Consider the following 14,616-nt stretch of genomic DNA (forward strand, 5'->3'; position numbering starts at 1 on the left):
CATTTTCCATCTAGGAAGGAATGTGTCTTTTCTGCAGCTGATCTTGGTTTGTTTCTGTTGCAGGTGCTTACGGTGTTGTTCTGAAGTGTCGACATAAGGTAACCTTATTTTTGTTCCTATTTTTGTGTATTATTGTTGTTGAAAATTGGGTAAAAATCACCTCTGCTGAGTCCTTTCATCGTGTATCGTATCACTGAGAAAAGTCAGTGGATCATCACTGCAAAACCCTTGAAACTAATAAATAATTCTTACCCCATTAGCAGATTTTCTTTAAATAAGCAAAAAAAAAAATCTGCCAATGGGTTAAGAAAAATGGTCTGACCAAGAATTCTTAGTTCCAGAAAAAAAGTTCTGGTTGCAAAAATAAACGCAACGTGGGTCCCATTTATCATGAGATGAGCAAAAAGTTCAGTCTAAGGTCATTTTGCCACAGAAAACCTTCCTTTATAAAATGTTTTTTTGTTTTTATTTGCAAGACAGAAAAGAAGGCAATGTTTCTCAAATCAATTTTCTTTTTAATCTCTTCACTTTTTGCCACAATGAATGAGGGTTCAGAGCCAAGAAGAACCCATTCCTGCAATGATTATTCTTCAAAAAATATTGATGAGCTTCAGTCAAACCAAACTGTTCTTTGGATGGAAAACAAGACTTACAGAATTACTGTTCGCTTTTGAACAGTTTTATTAAAGGAGACTAAAGGCTTTTGGAAAAACGTCTACATTTTTGATATTTGACATGATTTCTAACTGCCTGTTGGATGAAAAAAGACCCAGCCAGCAAGGCCACGTGGTTTAAAAGTGGGCAGAAAATGTGGGCCCCGAATGGTGTTGTCCACAGTGTCCATGGTGGTGGGCACTCAGCGGGCTAACTCGCTACGCTAGCCGGGTTCCCGGTGTCCACCCGCTTTCCACCGGGCGGCTGGCTAGTGACTGCCCACTTAAGTCAATGTGGGCAAACAAAGGTGGACCACCAGACCCCCACATGTTCTGCCCACTCTCAAACCATATGGGACCCACTTGGCCTAGCTGGCTGGGGAAAATCTATAAAATCTACATCTCTCTCTTTCTAAATTGGTTCCTGTGCTATAATTAGTCTTTGTTGGGGTTTCTTTCTGCATCACTGCAATGCCTCTGATTGTAGCTTCCTGTGGTAAGAGAACAAGGGGAATAATGTAAACCTTTTTAGGTGTTTCCTAAAGATTCAAGGACACGTTTACTGACTCCTTTACCGTCTTTGTCAGCTAAAAGGACGTTTGCAGGCATTGCTTGCCGGAGTAGTTGCATAAAACTTAATACGGCACCTAATATCATGTCCCTAACTGCCTGTAAATGCTGCCCACTGACAAGCCAGCTCTGTGCTCAGATAATTATCAGCCTGCTACAGTGCTATAACAGCAGACTATACAAAGGTCTCTCATTCATGCACTGAACCCCACTGCGATGGTGGAGCCTTAAGATGTTCAAACGAAGCACTCGTGCAAACGAACAATGTTCATACGAGAATCCATGAAGCTGCAGTTACAAACACAATTCTTGTTGTAGTAGTTTTAAGCCTTTTGTTGGTGATTGTTGATCTTTCCGCTTGTTGTTGCTGTTAATGGTTCCACTTAAGAAAAACTTGTTATTTAGCAAATCTGTTAGGGCTTTCATGCATTGACTGTACATGAGAACTGGATTGAGTAGCTGCAGTTACATGGACAAAAGTAATCGGGATAAACGCCTGATCAGAGTAAAAATGTGTTGCGTTAACACAGAATAATCTGCCCCAATCAAACTCAAAATTTCTTTCCGATCGAGATAGGTGGGTTTGCCGAATGTTGATCTGATTGTGGTGAAAATAAACAGTTTATTCCGATTATGGGTCACTACTGCTCTGGTTTACGTCATGTGTAGACGGTTTGGTGCTCCAGAGAAAGCTTTGGGGCGCGAACAGTGTGGTTCTTTAAGTGGAGTAGTCGGACTTGTAGCTTTGTGTTTGCGGGCAGGGGAGGGTGCTTTGTTACGGCGTGCTTCAGACCGCAGTCCGTCCAGCCGCTCTGCGTGAGCGAGCTGCCGGACTCAGGACAACTGTGTCTCCAAGCAGAGGAGCGGCTTTGGGACGGTGTGTGAGCTGACGGCGGCGGCTTTTCAAAGCAGGAATGCCGCTCCGCACAGTCCTGGGAAACCGTGCAATCATGTGGATTTGTGTTTTCAGTCGTGTCCAGAAAAATAAAGGCTAATGTTATTCCCACATATTTACGTACAGCCAAGATGCAGATTGCAGCACAGACCACACAGATTATTTTAAATTCATCCACGACTAAATGTTGTCGTTGGCACGTATTAGCCTAATCCGAACCCTTCTTCTGGCTCTGTGCAGCCAAGAATAAAGCACTGGCCGCTCGGATTTAGAAAATTATGAGCAAACAGGCTTTAAATAATGATAATAACAAGATCATCTCTCTCTATGTCGCACCTCGGTTTGTTTACAACAAAACTCGATATTCCAAGAATCCAAAATCCCATAGACTTCTATTGAGAAATAAACAGCTTTTAATCTGTCATTCTATTGGTCAGAATAACCATTCTTGCTCTGATACCATTTTCTGCAGCCAAAGTTATTCAAGTTATAAACTGACCAATCAGAAGCCTTAATGAAAGAGTCTCACGTTGAGACGTTTGATTGACAGATTTCATGTAGCCCGCTTTCAATGATAGGGATTTGTTTAGAACCAAAGATATACCGGTAATGCAGCTAAAGTTTTTTGACAAAACTCTTTTAACAAGCGCTAACTGCCACTCGCCGCTATAGTTCTGCCTCAGTGTTCGTTAAAGTGTTTAAAGTAAAGCGATCCGTCCTTGTTGGTCCAGTGTGAAATGACCTCATCAGGCCGAACGGTTTCATCTTTATGGCTGTGCAAAAGTAGCTGCTCTTCGCTAAAGAAACCTAAGATTCAAACGTTTGCTTTTCACATAAACGTCAGGCGTGGATATAATTCAATATCAAGTCTGTACTTCATCTTTCTTATGCAGTTCAGCTTTTTTGGACCAAATGTGGCAAAACTGCTCTCCCACCCCCCAACACACTTGATGAAGAGCAACAGCACCTCTATTTTCCTCAAAGGTTTTGGTCATTTTTTAAAAATAAAAAAATGTATGTAAACTTGAGCCTAAGAACCGCATCCATTTAGCTAGACTCTTTTGAAGGAGGACTCATGAAACGTCTTTACGATCTTTATGACTTCTTGCTCTGGCTGGGTTCATCACCAGCCACAAACATCTGCCTTGAAAGTAGGAAAAACTGTCATCTTGATTTCCTCTTTCCTTTCTCTGATCCTTTCTCTGGTTTACTGCCTTGATACCATTCAGCTTACAGCACAAGAGAAAGCAAAGCAAAATGGCTACAAGAAAGAAAACAGCAGGACTGTGAAAAGTAGTCAGCCCACACTGCAGTCAAAGCCTTTCAGTCCACTGAAGGAACTGACAGAACTCCTGCGTGAATAGGAAAATCAAACTGCCTCCTACTTCCAGAACACGTCCTCGTCTTTAATCAAACTTCTTGGTGTTTATTCTTGTTGTGCATCTGCTGTCAGTACATTTTTCATTGCAGTAACCGTCAGAACACTCAGGTTTTTGATGCCAGGGGAGGATTTAACAGTGATTAAAAAAAAAACAAAAAAAAACGGGACTCTATTTTTCTGCAAACTCTCAGCAGTGGAGGACAGAAAAGCTGAAGAATAAAGAGGGTCGCCGCACTTTACAAGGGAAACACAGCCTGTAATGTTGGGCGTTATTATTCAAAGTGATTGATTACAGTGCTAAGCAGCTGCAAATGCCAATGTCTCAAGCTTAAACAACAGACTTTCATTTGCTTCAGATAAAAGAGTTTGTTTTGTGTCACGTTTTCCTTATTCATGCAAAAGTGACAATGTGTGAGCTTGAACCAGTCATTGGGCCTTGGGAAAGTAATAATATATGCTGCTGTGACGAAATGTCGTCAAGCGACCGCGGTGTGGGCGTGTGAAAGCACAGGACGATGAATTCTCTGGCCGCTGATCAATATGGAGCTCCGCCATCTGGAAAATCGTGCATTGTCGCCGTGAATGAACCTCTGCGTTTTTTTTCAAGGGCTAACAGCCGGATCTATGCCGCATAATTACGCGCGCATAAACAAGAGTGCTGGCACATTGTCAAGCACTGGCTCCATCCATGCAAACATGCACAATCAGCTGACACTTGCACTGCAGAGAAGGGTTACAAATGGTTTAATGGACAGGGAGGAGGCCATGGTTTGGAGCTCCTCGCAACTGCTGGCGTCTTTTCAAACATGGCTCATTTAATGCATACGTTAACCAGGACGATTAGATTTGATGAAACTTAAGACATGGATGCTAATCTGCACTTCACAACAACAGCTTCGGTGAAAACCATCATGCCTGCTGAGTTCTGGTATTTTTGCCCCTCTTTTAAACTATTGTTCTGCTTGGAAACACGTCAATCTTTTTAGGAGGAGGAGACTAAAAACCTAAGCGTTTTTTCCTACGAGTGTTAAAACACAAAAGAATTCACAAAAACGTTAAAATTCTAAAAATCAGACAATGTGATTTCCTGGATTTTTCCCCCCAATTTTGCTTCTCATAGTTGAGGTTTGGCCTGCACAATAAATCGCAAATTTATGGTTATCGTGTTATCAAGCTGTGCAAAATGCATATATTTGCAACTGATGGCAAAAATCGCAATAAATAGTTACTTTAAAAGTGCTAAAACAATCTTATGGTAGCTTGAAGTATTTAGCGAATCTGATGGAGCCCTTTTATGATGTTTGCCTCCTATGGAGACGAGGGTCATTTGGAGTATACCGTAATTTAAGTTGTGTTGACTCTTATTTAAATTAAACTGCAGTGAAATAAAAATTATGTATTTGGTTGTTTTGCTATTTGTTCATATATCGCAAATTATATCGTCATCGCAATATTGATCACTAATATTGCGTTTTCCTCATATCGTGCAGCCCTAGTTAAGGTATACATATGGTGAAAATGATAGGTCTCTCATCTTTTTAATTGGGAGAACTGGCACAATCGGTGGCTTTTTTTGCCCCACTGTGCGTGTAACTTACATTGCCTCTACAAATGCCTCACAATTCACTTACCACACACACTGAACGCTCCATTTCCACGACACCCATTGAAGTGGCCTTACAAGACATAGATGCAGCCCCTCATCTCTGCAACCCTACACGACCAGTAAAGTTCTGCAGACACTTTTCTTTCTTTGTGTTCTTGTGCATTAAAGCGACTCTTATCAAGCAAACTCCACTTTTTGAACTTTGAATTATAATATTCCATGAAAACGAGCCGGTTCTCACGAGCTGACGTAGACCAGGGAGAACAGCCCCTTCCAGGAAGAGTCTGCGCTGTCAGAACTGCTCCCAGGTTAGCACACACTTTCTCCACTGAGCTAGTGATGACTGGCTAAAAGCTTTCCTTTTCTATGCACAAGACGCAGTCACGATGCAGAGGCCATCGATGACGTCATGAAATGGGCGGCACCCACTAGGAGCAAAAGCCAGTGCCTCAGAGAACGAGTCGTTTTACTTATTGGTTGGAAAAAAGCTCAGGAAACTAACTAATATTTAAGAAAGAAAATTGTTCTGTGTGCCAAAGGTAATATATTATCATATACATGGATATTGTTTACTATCGGCCCTATCGGCCCTTAAAAGTATTCTAGTTTCTGCAGGAAACCTGGGTGTAGGAGAAATCCGTTTACAGGTTTATTCTGTTAAATGAGAAAAACATCACAGCAGACTCATTAAACAAAAAAAAAATTGCATGAAAAAAGCTTTTTCAGAACATAATGTTACTAAATAAGTCATAATACCTCCTCAACTCCCAATCACGCGAATGATTTTGGTCCTCCAGTTTTTGCTTCAGTCCTTTTTCATGTTAATGATAGATGGGTGAATGAACGTAGTTCGATTTTTTTCCTCTTTTTGTCAGCATGTCGACATCCTGTAGCTTAACATCCTGCGTGTAGTTTATGATAAAGAAACTACAAAAAATACATGTGAATAAGCAATTATTTACTGAGAGTTGCAGCAAAATTCTTGTTATTAAAGACATTAAAGCACAGGATGTTCAGACATTTGGCAAAAGCTTTTAACTCACTATGATTGCTTAAGAGGGGAAGTGCTTCATTTGCAAGCTCGGATCCTCTACCAGAGACCTGGGAGCTTGAGGGTCCTGCAGTATCTTAGCTGTTCCTGTTCTTTTCTGGACTGAGAGGTCTGAGGTCTTTCCAGGTATCTGTTGTAGCCACTCCTCCAGCTTGGGGGTTACTGCCCCGAGTGCTCCAATTACCACAGGCACCACTGTCACCTTCACTTTCCAGGCTTTCTCCAGTTCTTCTCTGAGTCCCTGGTATTTCTCCAGTTTCTCATGTTCCTTCTTCCTGATGTTCCCATCGCTTGGCACTGCCACATCCACCACAACGGCTTTCCTCTGTTCTTTGTCCACCACTACAATGTCTGGTTGGTTCGCCGTTATCATCCTATCAGTCTGGATCTGGAAGTCCCACAGGATCTTTGCCCTCTCATTCTCTACCACCCTCCAACTTGCTGTTGGAGTATCAATCATTTGTTTGAAATGTTGATGAAACTATTGAGAAAGGCTGAGAGTGAAACCCACCTTTCTGCTAGTTTCTGTTAACCCTGAGTTAATTGACTGAAGGTTTGTTTGCTTTGTGTGAGGAGGCCCTGTTCTGTCACAATGATCACCTTCTGCATGAACGTTCTGCTTCTCGTTTGTTTCAGTGTCCTGTTCCTGTGTCTCAACATCTTTAATCCAACATTTGTTTAATATCTTATGCAGCTAATCTAAATCCTGGGGGAAGTGGATCGTGGTGGCCCAGTGGTACGCAGATACCTTAAGCAGGGCTCCAGACTAACTTTTTTCACTAGGAGCACAGTGGCCCCTAACTGAAAATTTTAGGGGCACAACCAGAAAATTTAGGGGCGCATACCGTAAATCAACATGCTAACCAAATCTACTAATTTCCACTGTATTACTAATAAATACTTTAATAATAGATGCAGAAATTACAATGTGCTGTTTCTAATTCAGTGTCACATTTTAATCTCCACTTTTGAAAATGCAACAACAAGGTAAACTGACAGCAGCATCGCTGTCACGACAGTACAAATGAGTAAAGAAAACTGATGGAAATTTATCTTTGTGACACCAAATAGGTGCAGCCAAGATGCACAATAAGCGTGTTTGAGATCACCCAGGTGAACTCAACGCTGCGCAGATCACCTGGTGTGAGACATATATTTTTGTTTTTGCTCCAACATCAACTGTCAATCATCGTTGGTCTCCCCAACGATCCAGGCGAGGTGCTGGTTTTATCTCAAACACGTCTATCGTTGCATTTTCCCCACGTATTTTCAGTGTGTCTAAAACTAATGTCGTTTTTGCCCGCACGTGTTTAAAGTTCAATCCCCGTTAGCTGTCACGCATGTAGGTGTGGGACATTTATTCTCCTCAGCTGACCCGACTCCCGCGGGAGCGGTGTGCTGCCGTAACGGCCGTGCATAACTGTTTGATGCGCCGCCGTAACCGTAACCAAAACACTAAACCTTCCTCCGGGTCTGTGAGACCCAGAGAAAAGTTCAGCACGGACTGCATGTATTCAGAAAATTACGAGCAAATAGATACGTTCTAGAAAGGAAAGTAAGGAACTCCTTAGTGTGGTCCGGGGAGGGAGGGGGCTGTCAGGTGTCCTGCTTTCAAGCCCTGTCATTGTCCCGCCCCCAAGAGTAATTTACACCACTGTGATTGGTTGGTCATCTCCGTGCACGACAATGAAAAAGTGTCATTCATTAAAACTGGCGGGCTGCAGTTACATTAAATTTTCATATTAAGTCGGGGACCGCAAAATATCATCTTGGGGGCCGCAAATAGCCCGCGGGCCACGAATTTGAGACCCCTGCTTTACATTAGCCGCAGGTCGGAAGAATGAATCAATGGTTCGCTTGCTCATAGCTCAGACGCACATATCAGGTTGTGACTATATTTGTCTCCGTTTCCTTCCCACAGATGTTTACGCGCGCGCGAATATCTCTAGGCCCCGCCCCTCCACATATTTTAGCCACTTACAGTGACTTACTCTTCTCACACGCAGTGGCCGGCTCACAGACAGGTATCACGCGAGAGTGTGTCCTCGCGTTTCATGAGTATGTGCGCGAGTGTGTGTCTGCCTGCGTGTGTGTGCGCTCGCGTCTCAGATTATTTCATTGATCATTGACGTGCCCCTTCCACGTTTAATGTATAAAAAATATGGAGGGTGGGGGAGGCAAATTTACTGGTCGCACACTCTCAAATTTTGGTCGCAAAATGCGAGCAATTGGTCGCAGTCTGGAGCCCTGTTAAGTGTTTGTCATAGCCTGTGACAGCACTGGGGAAAGTGATCCAGACACAGATTCAACCCTGAATGGGTTTGTCATCCCATGAGCTGTTCTGCACACAGACAGGAAAACTCCTGACACCTTTAAAAATGGGAAGGTTTGACTTTCATTTTCTTATTAGGTAAAGGACATTTCCCAAAGCCAGAGGTATGGGTGCTGTATGTACGAGATACCATTAAATCCAAACTGAAAAAGTGAGAAAAATAAAACAACGAGAGATCAAAGGAACCAGAAAAGGGATGAGGAACATTAAGAACAAAGAAGGGACAAACCCCCATCTGCAAACCAACTTAAAGCAATAAAGAGAATAAAAAGAAAACAAAAAAAGAGATTAAAAAAAAAAGCCCTTCTTTAATGGTTGTGGATTAAAAAACTGTTTCACATTTCTAGTCACTTTAAAGTCTCCCTAAGTGTTGTGTGTATGTGGACTTTCTGCCTTTGTCCAGTGGAATTGCTTAAAAATGTTTTCCTTCACCAGCGGTGACGTAGCTTTGTCAATAGTCCAAATCTGAGTCGCCTGTTCTCAGAGGAAGAGAAAATTGCCTTAAAGGTTTGAGACTTTTTTTTTACCAAACACACGTTTTCCCAAACGAAATGGCAGGAATCACTGATATGGGTGGTTGCTAACAAATGAGACGCATAAAAGAGTGCATTTTTTTAATGATTCGGCACAAACCTGTCAGAGAAAATCCAAAATGTGGAGAATTTACAGAAATAGTTTTTGGTTGACTCATGGACATTAGTCAGTGAAAACTCATTTCATATTCCAGTACATTTGTGACAAAAGACTTCACATCAACCGAAAGAGATAAATCTGCAACTCACTTTCAAAGTCTAACTCCAAACATCTTTTGATCCATTGTAAAATAGTTTCCGGTGGTCTTTTAATGATGATTATATCGTTTATAGCCAAAATCTAAAAACCTGTGTCGTTTACTTTGGCATAGTTTCTGCAGAACGGCAGGAGTTCCTTAGACATTCACCTCTGACTATCGGTGCAATCTCAATTTTCTTTATATATGTCCTCCATCATGAGAAAAATGCCACTATTACACGTTAAAAACAGCATAAACACCCATTGGAGTCTTTAATCACTAAAGGGGAAGTTTGGACATTTAGAAGCTGAGCGGGGAAACCTGTTTGGTTTAAGTGGAATACATTTGGTTTTAAAAAGAAGTCAGTTTGATAGTATTCCAACCTACAAGCAGCAGACCGTGCATCAGCATGAGGCGTGTTTTGTGGGGGTCTCGCTTGATGAGTCCAAAGAAATAACAGGTTTGTTGCTAATACCAGGATGAGAAAACTGGGGGAGGAAGAGGCAGGCTGCTGCACGTGGTGTTCCTTCACGGCACAGGCCAACGATGTGCTGGCGTAGAAATCAGAAAGACAGACATTAGTTGTTGCTTATTTTAGACTTAAATGCCTTTTGACAGAGAAGTCTGTGCATAATTAGCATGCAAAAAAGGAAGTCCTTCACACAGGAAGTCGGCTCTTTAAGGTCCCCTCTCACTACCTACATTTTGCGCATTTTCCACAAATTTTATAAAGTTCATTCACAAAATATTATGTAAATCTTACGCAATTGTGCATGATTTTTGCGAGATGCATGCCCAAATTTGCGGCTTTCTTCGACCGTTCCACGTATGTCCACAAACGTCTAATGGACTTTTCACGCATGTACCTTAAATATATAACTTTTATGTTGCATGTACAGCCAGCGCACGTTAAAACTGACGCACAAATGACTAATAAATTGCATATAAACAGTGCAATAATCACGCACGGGTTGTGTTCTACGTTGATTTATGTTCTTTGCGTGGTTTATTTGTACTTCTTCCGTGGTTTTAACGTGGTTCATTTGTGATACATCTGGGAAAATTTCACTTAGAGAACCACAACTTTATGAGCAATTTTCATCCGTGCCATATGTGCAAAATGTACGTAGTGGCTGTGTTCTTGGGAATGGAACAAGAGCATATGTGGCGCACGCCAAAGCGCGTCCGCAGGCGCTCTGCTTGCTGCTCATGGTGCTGCTCCTGGCAGCGAGCAGCCTCCAACGTTTCTGACCCAGTTCAGACTCACAGAACAGAAAAATGTCTTCGTTTGAGAGCACCAATGGTGAGCCAGCTTTTTTCAGAAATATCCTCCTAGAGAGAAACCTTCCACACTCAAAGCTTAATCTGTAAAGGAGCAAATTACATCATGCTGGAGTTTTGGAATCATTTCTGTAATGAGATCAAGTCGCACCACTGTTTGCATAATTTCTCCCCATGATGTACTGCACTGAGCCTGAGGCATGTGACTAATCTACCCGCTAGCATCTTGAGTGCTCAAGCTATCAATCATGGCCTTTTTATCCTATTTATTGTATGTGTCTGCTCTACATTTTCTATTAAAGTGTACAATGGTCAGTAAAGGAAGACCATCTGGTTTTCTTCTTGACTTGCTAACAAGTTTCCAAGAAACAACCTTTCAAATCCTCATTTTTTTCCACAATTTTAGGAAATATGATCCGCGTTTTTGTAAAAGTTCTCCATTTCTTTGCTGAGGTCACGATTTTGCTTTTGCGTGGACTGAAAATGTTCCTAAAACAGAATCATTTGTCATTTTAACTGCTTTGGATTTGTCTGGCCCCATGACAGACCGGTCACCTGTCCAAGGTGCACCCCGCCTTCGCCCAACAGTAATCTAACATGGATAGATGCATGAATGGATGCAATTGTTCATGTTTACTTCTCATTCATCAAAAGGGAAGAAAAGCGGCAACAAAAACCAGAACCACAGTGGTCATACACCTCCACGGTCCAGTTGGATTCCAGCCAGCACTCAGAAGCACATGAAAAAAATGGCACTTGAAAAAGATCTTATTTGTGACAGAAAGTGAGAAAATACGCCACAACCTCCCTGCTCAGAGCTCTCAGCATAAGGGAGGGGAAAGGGGTGTGGGGGTTGCAACAGCAACAGTCAAAGGTGAATTTCTAACGAACTCCTGCTGCTCTGCAGAAACTATGTCCTAGAAAATGAAAGAAGTATAAGAAAGGGGCTTAATCATGATTTAAAGAGCACTGGGAACACTCAAAAAATGACGGAGAAGGACTTTAACTAAACTAAACATCAGTTTTATTGCACCTATAATGGCACTGAAAGGGCTCTGAAACAATTTAATAAAAAAATGTACAGACATTTTAAAATCTGAGTGGAACAAGTGAGTGAAATTGATAAGTGTGGCACTCTGCTTTTTCAAGGTGGTGACTGAGACTAAAGACTTAAGTACCTCTGTGCTTTTTTAATGCAGAAGCACCAAATGGCCCGATCCATAAAAAGTTGTTTCAAAGTTAAAAGACAATTTTTGACAAGAAATAACAAATTTTAAATACAGAAAAGGATTAAGAAATGAGGACAACCTGACCCATTCTTTCATTTAACCCTTGTGCTATCCTAGGCACTTTAACGTTGGGAGTTGGGTCAACTAGACCCACTAGTCAGTGCACTGAACCTTTTTTCTTCAATGATTTGTAAACCTCACTTTTGTCCATGGATTACATGAAATCTTTCTACCTTTATCCACCTTTGTCATCGTAGGGAGAACACGTCAATGTAAGGGTGGGGTCATCTAAGATAGCACAAGGGTTAAGTATACATCATTTATGTTGCCATGTCTCCCACAACTTTACATCTTTATCTCAGTCCAAAATATCCCATAATGTCTTTTCTTACAGCATTTATCAAACCTGTGGTTTTTTTTAAATTTTTCAACCAAATAGAAGTGGTGGAGTCTGCTGCGATATTATTTTTCCTAAATTAGCTGAGTGCCTGTTTATGAAAGCTACATTTATTTAGCAGAGGGGAAAAAATCATCTGCCCCCTTTGAAGGGAACAGTTATTTTTGCAGTCAGTGAACAGAAACTGGGACAGAAGAGGAAAAAAGGCCAGTGTTAAATAGGCCACCTTGATTTGAGCTCTGGAAGACGAGCTCCTATCAGGAGCCGCTGAGAGATAAATGAGAAAGGACGTTTGCTGTCATGAATTAGGAGTTTAGAGTGTTAAAGTTGTCCTCGTACCCTGAGGAATGACGGCTATTTCAAGCTCCAAATTAAAGCAGACTGTTAGCTGCAGCCCACTTGTTGATGAGGCCTTTGATAAAGCTTCACATGAGCTTTGTGCACGTCATTGACCGTCACTTCATAGACCCCTTGCAGTGACGTCTCGATGGCCGCCATTTTTACAGAGTGTGGTGTAGAAAAAAAGCCACTAAATCTCATAACGATAGATGGCTGATTCCAAATGCAGCTGGTTTATTAGTTTAGCTGAAAGTCCACAAAGCTAAATCAGGATCAGGCAGGCAGGAGTCGATAATGAGCATGGAAGCACAAGAGGCGTAGCAGGGGTAGTCAGGATCCAGGTGAGATTCGGGGGCAGCGGCAGGCAAACGGTATCAGAGACAAAACAGGGTCAGGAAATCAGAAGATCAGACGATAACGCTCTGTAAAGCAGGCAGAGTGGCACAAACAATACTTTGCACTGAGTGAGGCTCAGTACAGTGTTTAAGTAGACAGTGAGCGATTGCAAATGAAAGTCAGGTGTGTGGCATCCAGGAACTGTGCTCTGGGGTTGCTGGGAGATGAAGTGCACTCAAAACTCTGGAGACTGTTCCCGCTGGAGACCAGAGAGGGAGACAGAGCTTTGACTTCTGGAAGTTACAGATGGGTTGCTGGTAGTTGTCACAACATGAAAAACAAATGAATGCGTTTTACTTTACCAATTTCCACGGGATGAAGACAGAAAACAACTTGAATGTACTTGGAGCCTTGGACTTTGCATTGCAGCAGTCAAACGGGATGGATGGCCCTCTACAAATGCCAGCAGACTCCGTACTTCAAGAATTCAATGAGTTGATGCATTGTTTTTTAAATAGAAACTGTTTATTGAACAACAGAGAGCCATTTGACAAAAAAGCAAGGGCCATGAAACAAACCGAATACAGACCGGTCCTCAACGCCCCTCATCGATCCTTTTTCAATCACAAAAGGAAAAATGCAGCATCCCCACATTTCTGCAGATATGTCTCTCTGTCTTCAAGTTTCCCACGATGTCCAACAACTCCAGACTGTCTTCCTGTGACATCTTTGTGAGAACAGTTGACTGAACGCAACAAAGATAAAGTGACGCACCTTGTTTGACTCCCACAGTTAGACTCCCAATATGGCACTGTGATTTTGTCTTTGAAATGTCTTCTTCAAACCCCTTATTTTGACACTCTCGAAGCATTCCCTTCCCAGAAAATATGTGAGTCTTTGGACGAGGTTGAGGCGGCACTCTGATTCAAATCCCGGCTGCGATCTTTCATGTTCTCCCCGTGCATGCGTTGGTGCTCTCCAAGCACTCCGCCTTCCTCCCACAGTCTAAAGACAGGCTTCATCTGTTGATTGGAATCTCTAAATTGTCCCTTGGTGTGCATGTGAGTGTGTAGCTGGGTCGGCTCTAGCAATCCCGTGACCCTGAAAGGGATTCAGCTGGTTTAGAAAATGGATGGATGGATGGATGAACGAGGTTGAGAGGATTCAACTATACCATGGTTAAACTCACTTAGTCTAAAATTAGTCTCTGATAAATCAGCTTCACCATATTTTAACATCTGATAAATAGAATGTTGCATGTTGTTACAGTTAGAATACAATTTTTTTCACTTCTCTGCATTTCCCTTCAGGGGTCGCTACAGCAAATCAGCTTTCAGTGATTCACACAGGTGGTCTGGCAGAGATTTTTACGCCGGATGCTGTTTCTGACACAACCCTGTAGTTTATCCAGGCTAGGGACCAGCACAGGGGGACCTAGGTTGTGTCAGAATTCCTTCACTACTCACTATATAGGGCATTTGCCATTTTGCAGTGCTGTCTGAATCTACAATTCCAAAATCCAGTGCCCTAGAAATCTACCAGAAGTCTCTGTGAAAAACCAATGTGCATCGATGCTCACTAAATCGCCGAATATAGACCACAATGCATTGGGTCGTAACAAGTTTTGCCAAAAAATGTATTTAAATCTTTTTTTTTTATAAACCATCAACGTTTTCATCTCCAGAAGACAGTGGACTCATGTAATCGTTACAAAACGCTCGTATTAATTAGATTTTAACTTTGTGAAATCGATGACGCCATATCCGCTGTTTAA

General features: G+C 42.0%; 1 protein-coding gene across 7 annotated transcripts in view; it reads left to right on the forward strand.

Moving 5' to 3' along the window:
* cdkl5 (cyclin dependent kinase like 5) overlaps positions 1–14,616 on the forward strand; it is a 47,387-nt gene that overhangs the window by 9,348 nt on the left and 23,423 nt on the right. For all 7 annotated transcript variants that reach the window (XM_011474466.3, XM_011474467.3, XM_020702670.2 and 4 more), the window contains exon 3: positions 64–98. In XM_011474466.3, coding sequence (XP_011472768.1) covers positions 64–98 — 35 coding nt within the window. The remainder of the gene's footprint in view (positions 1–63; positions 99–14,616) is intronic.

Source organism: Oryzias latipes, chromosome 4 (genome assembly GCF_002234675.1).
Source record: "Oryzias latipes chromosome 4, ASM223467v1".
NCBI lineage: Eukaryota > Metazoa > Chordata > Actinopteri > Beloniformes > Adrianichthyidae > Oryzias > Oryzias latipes.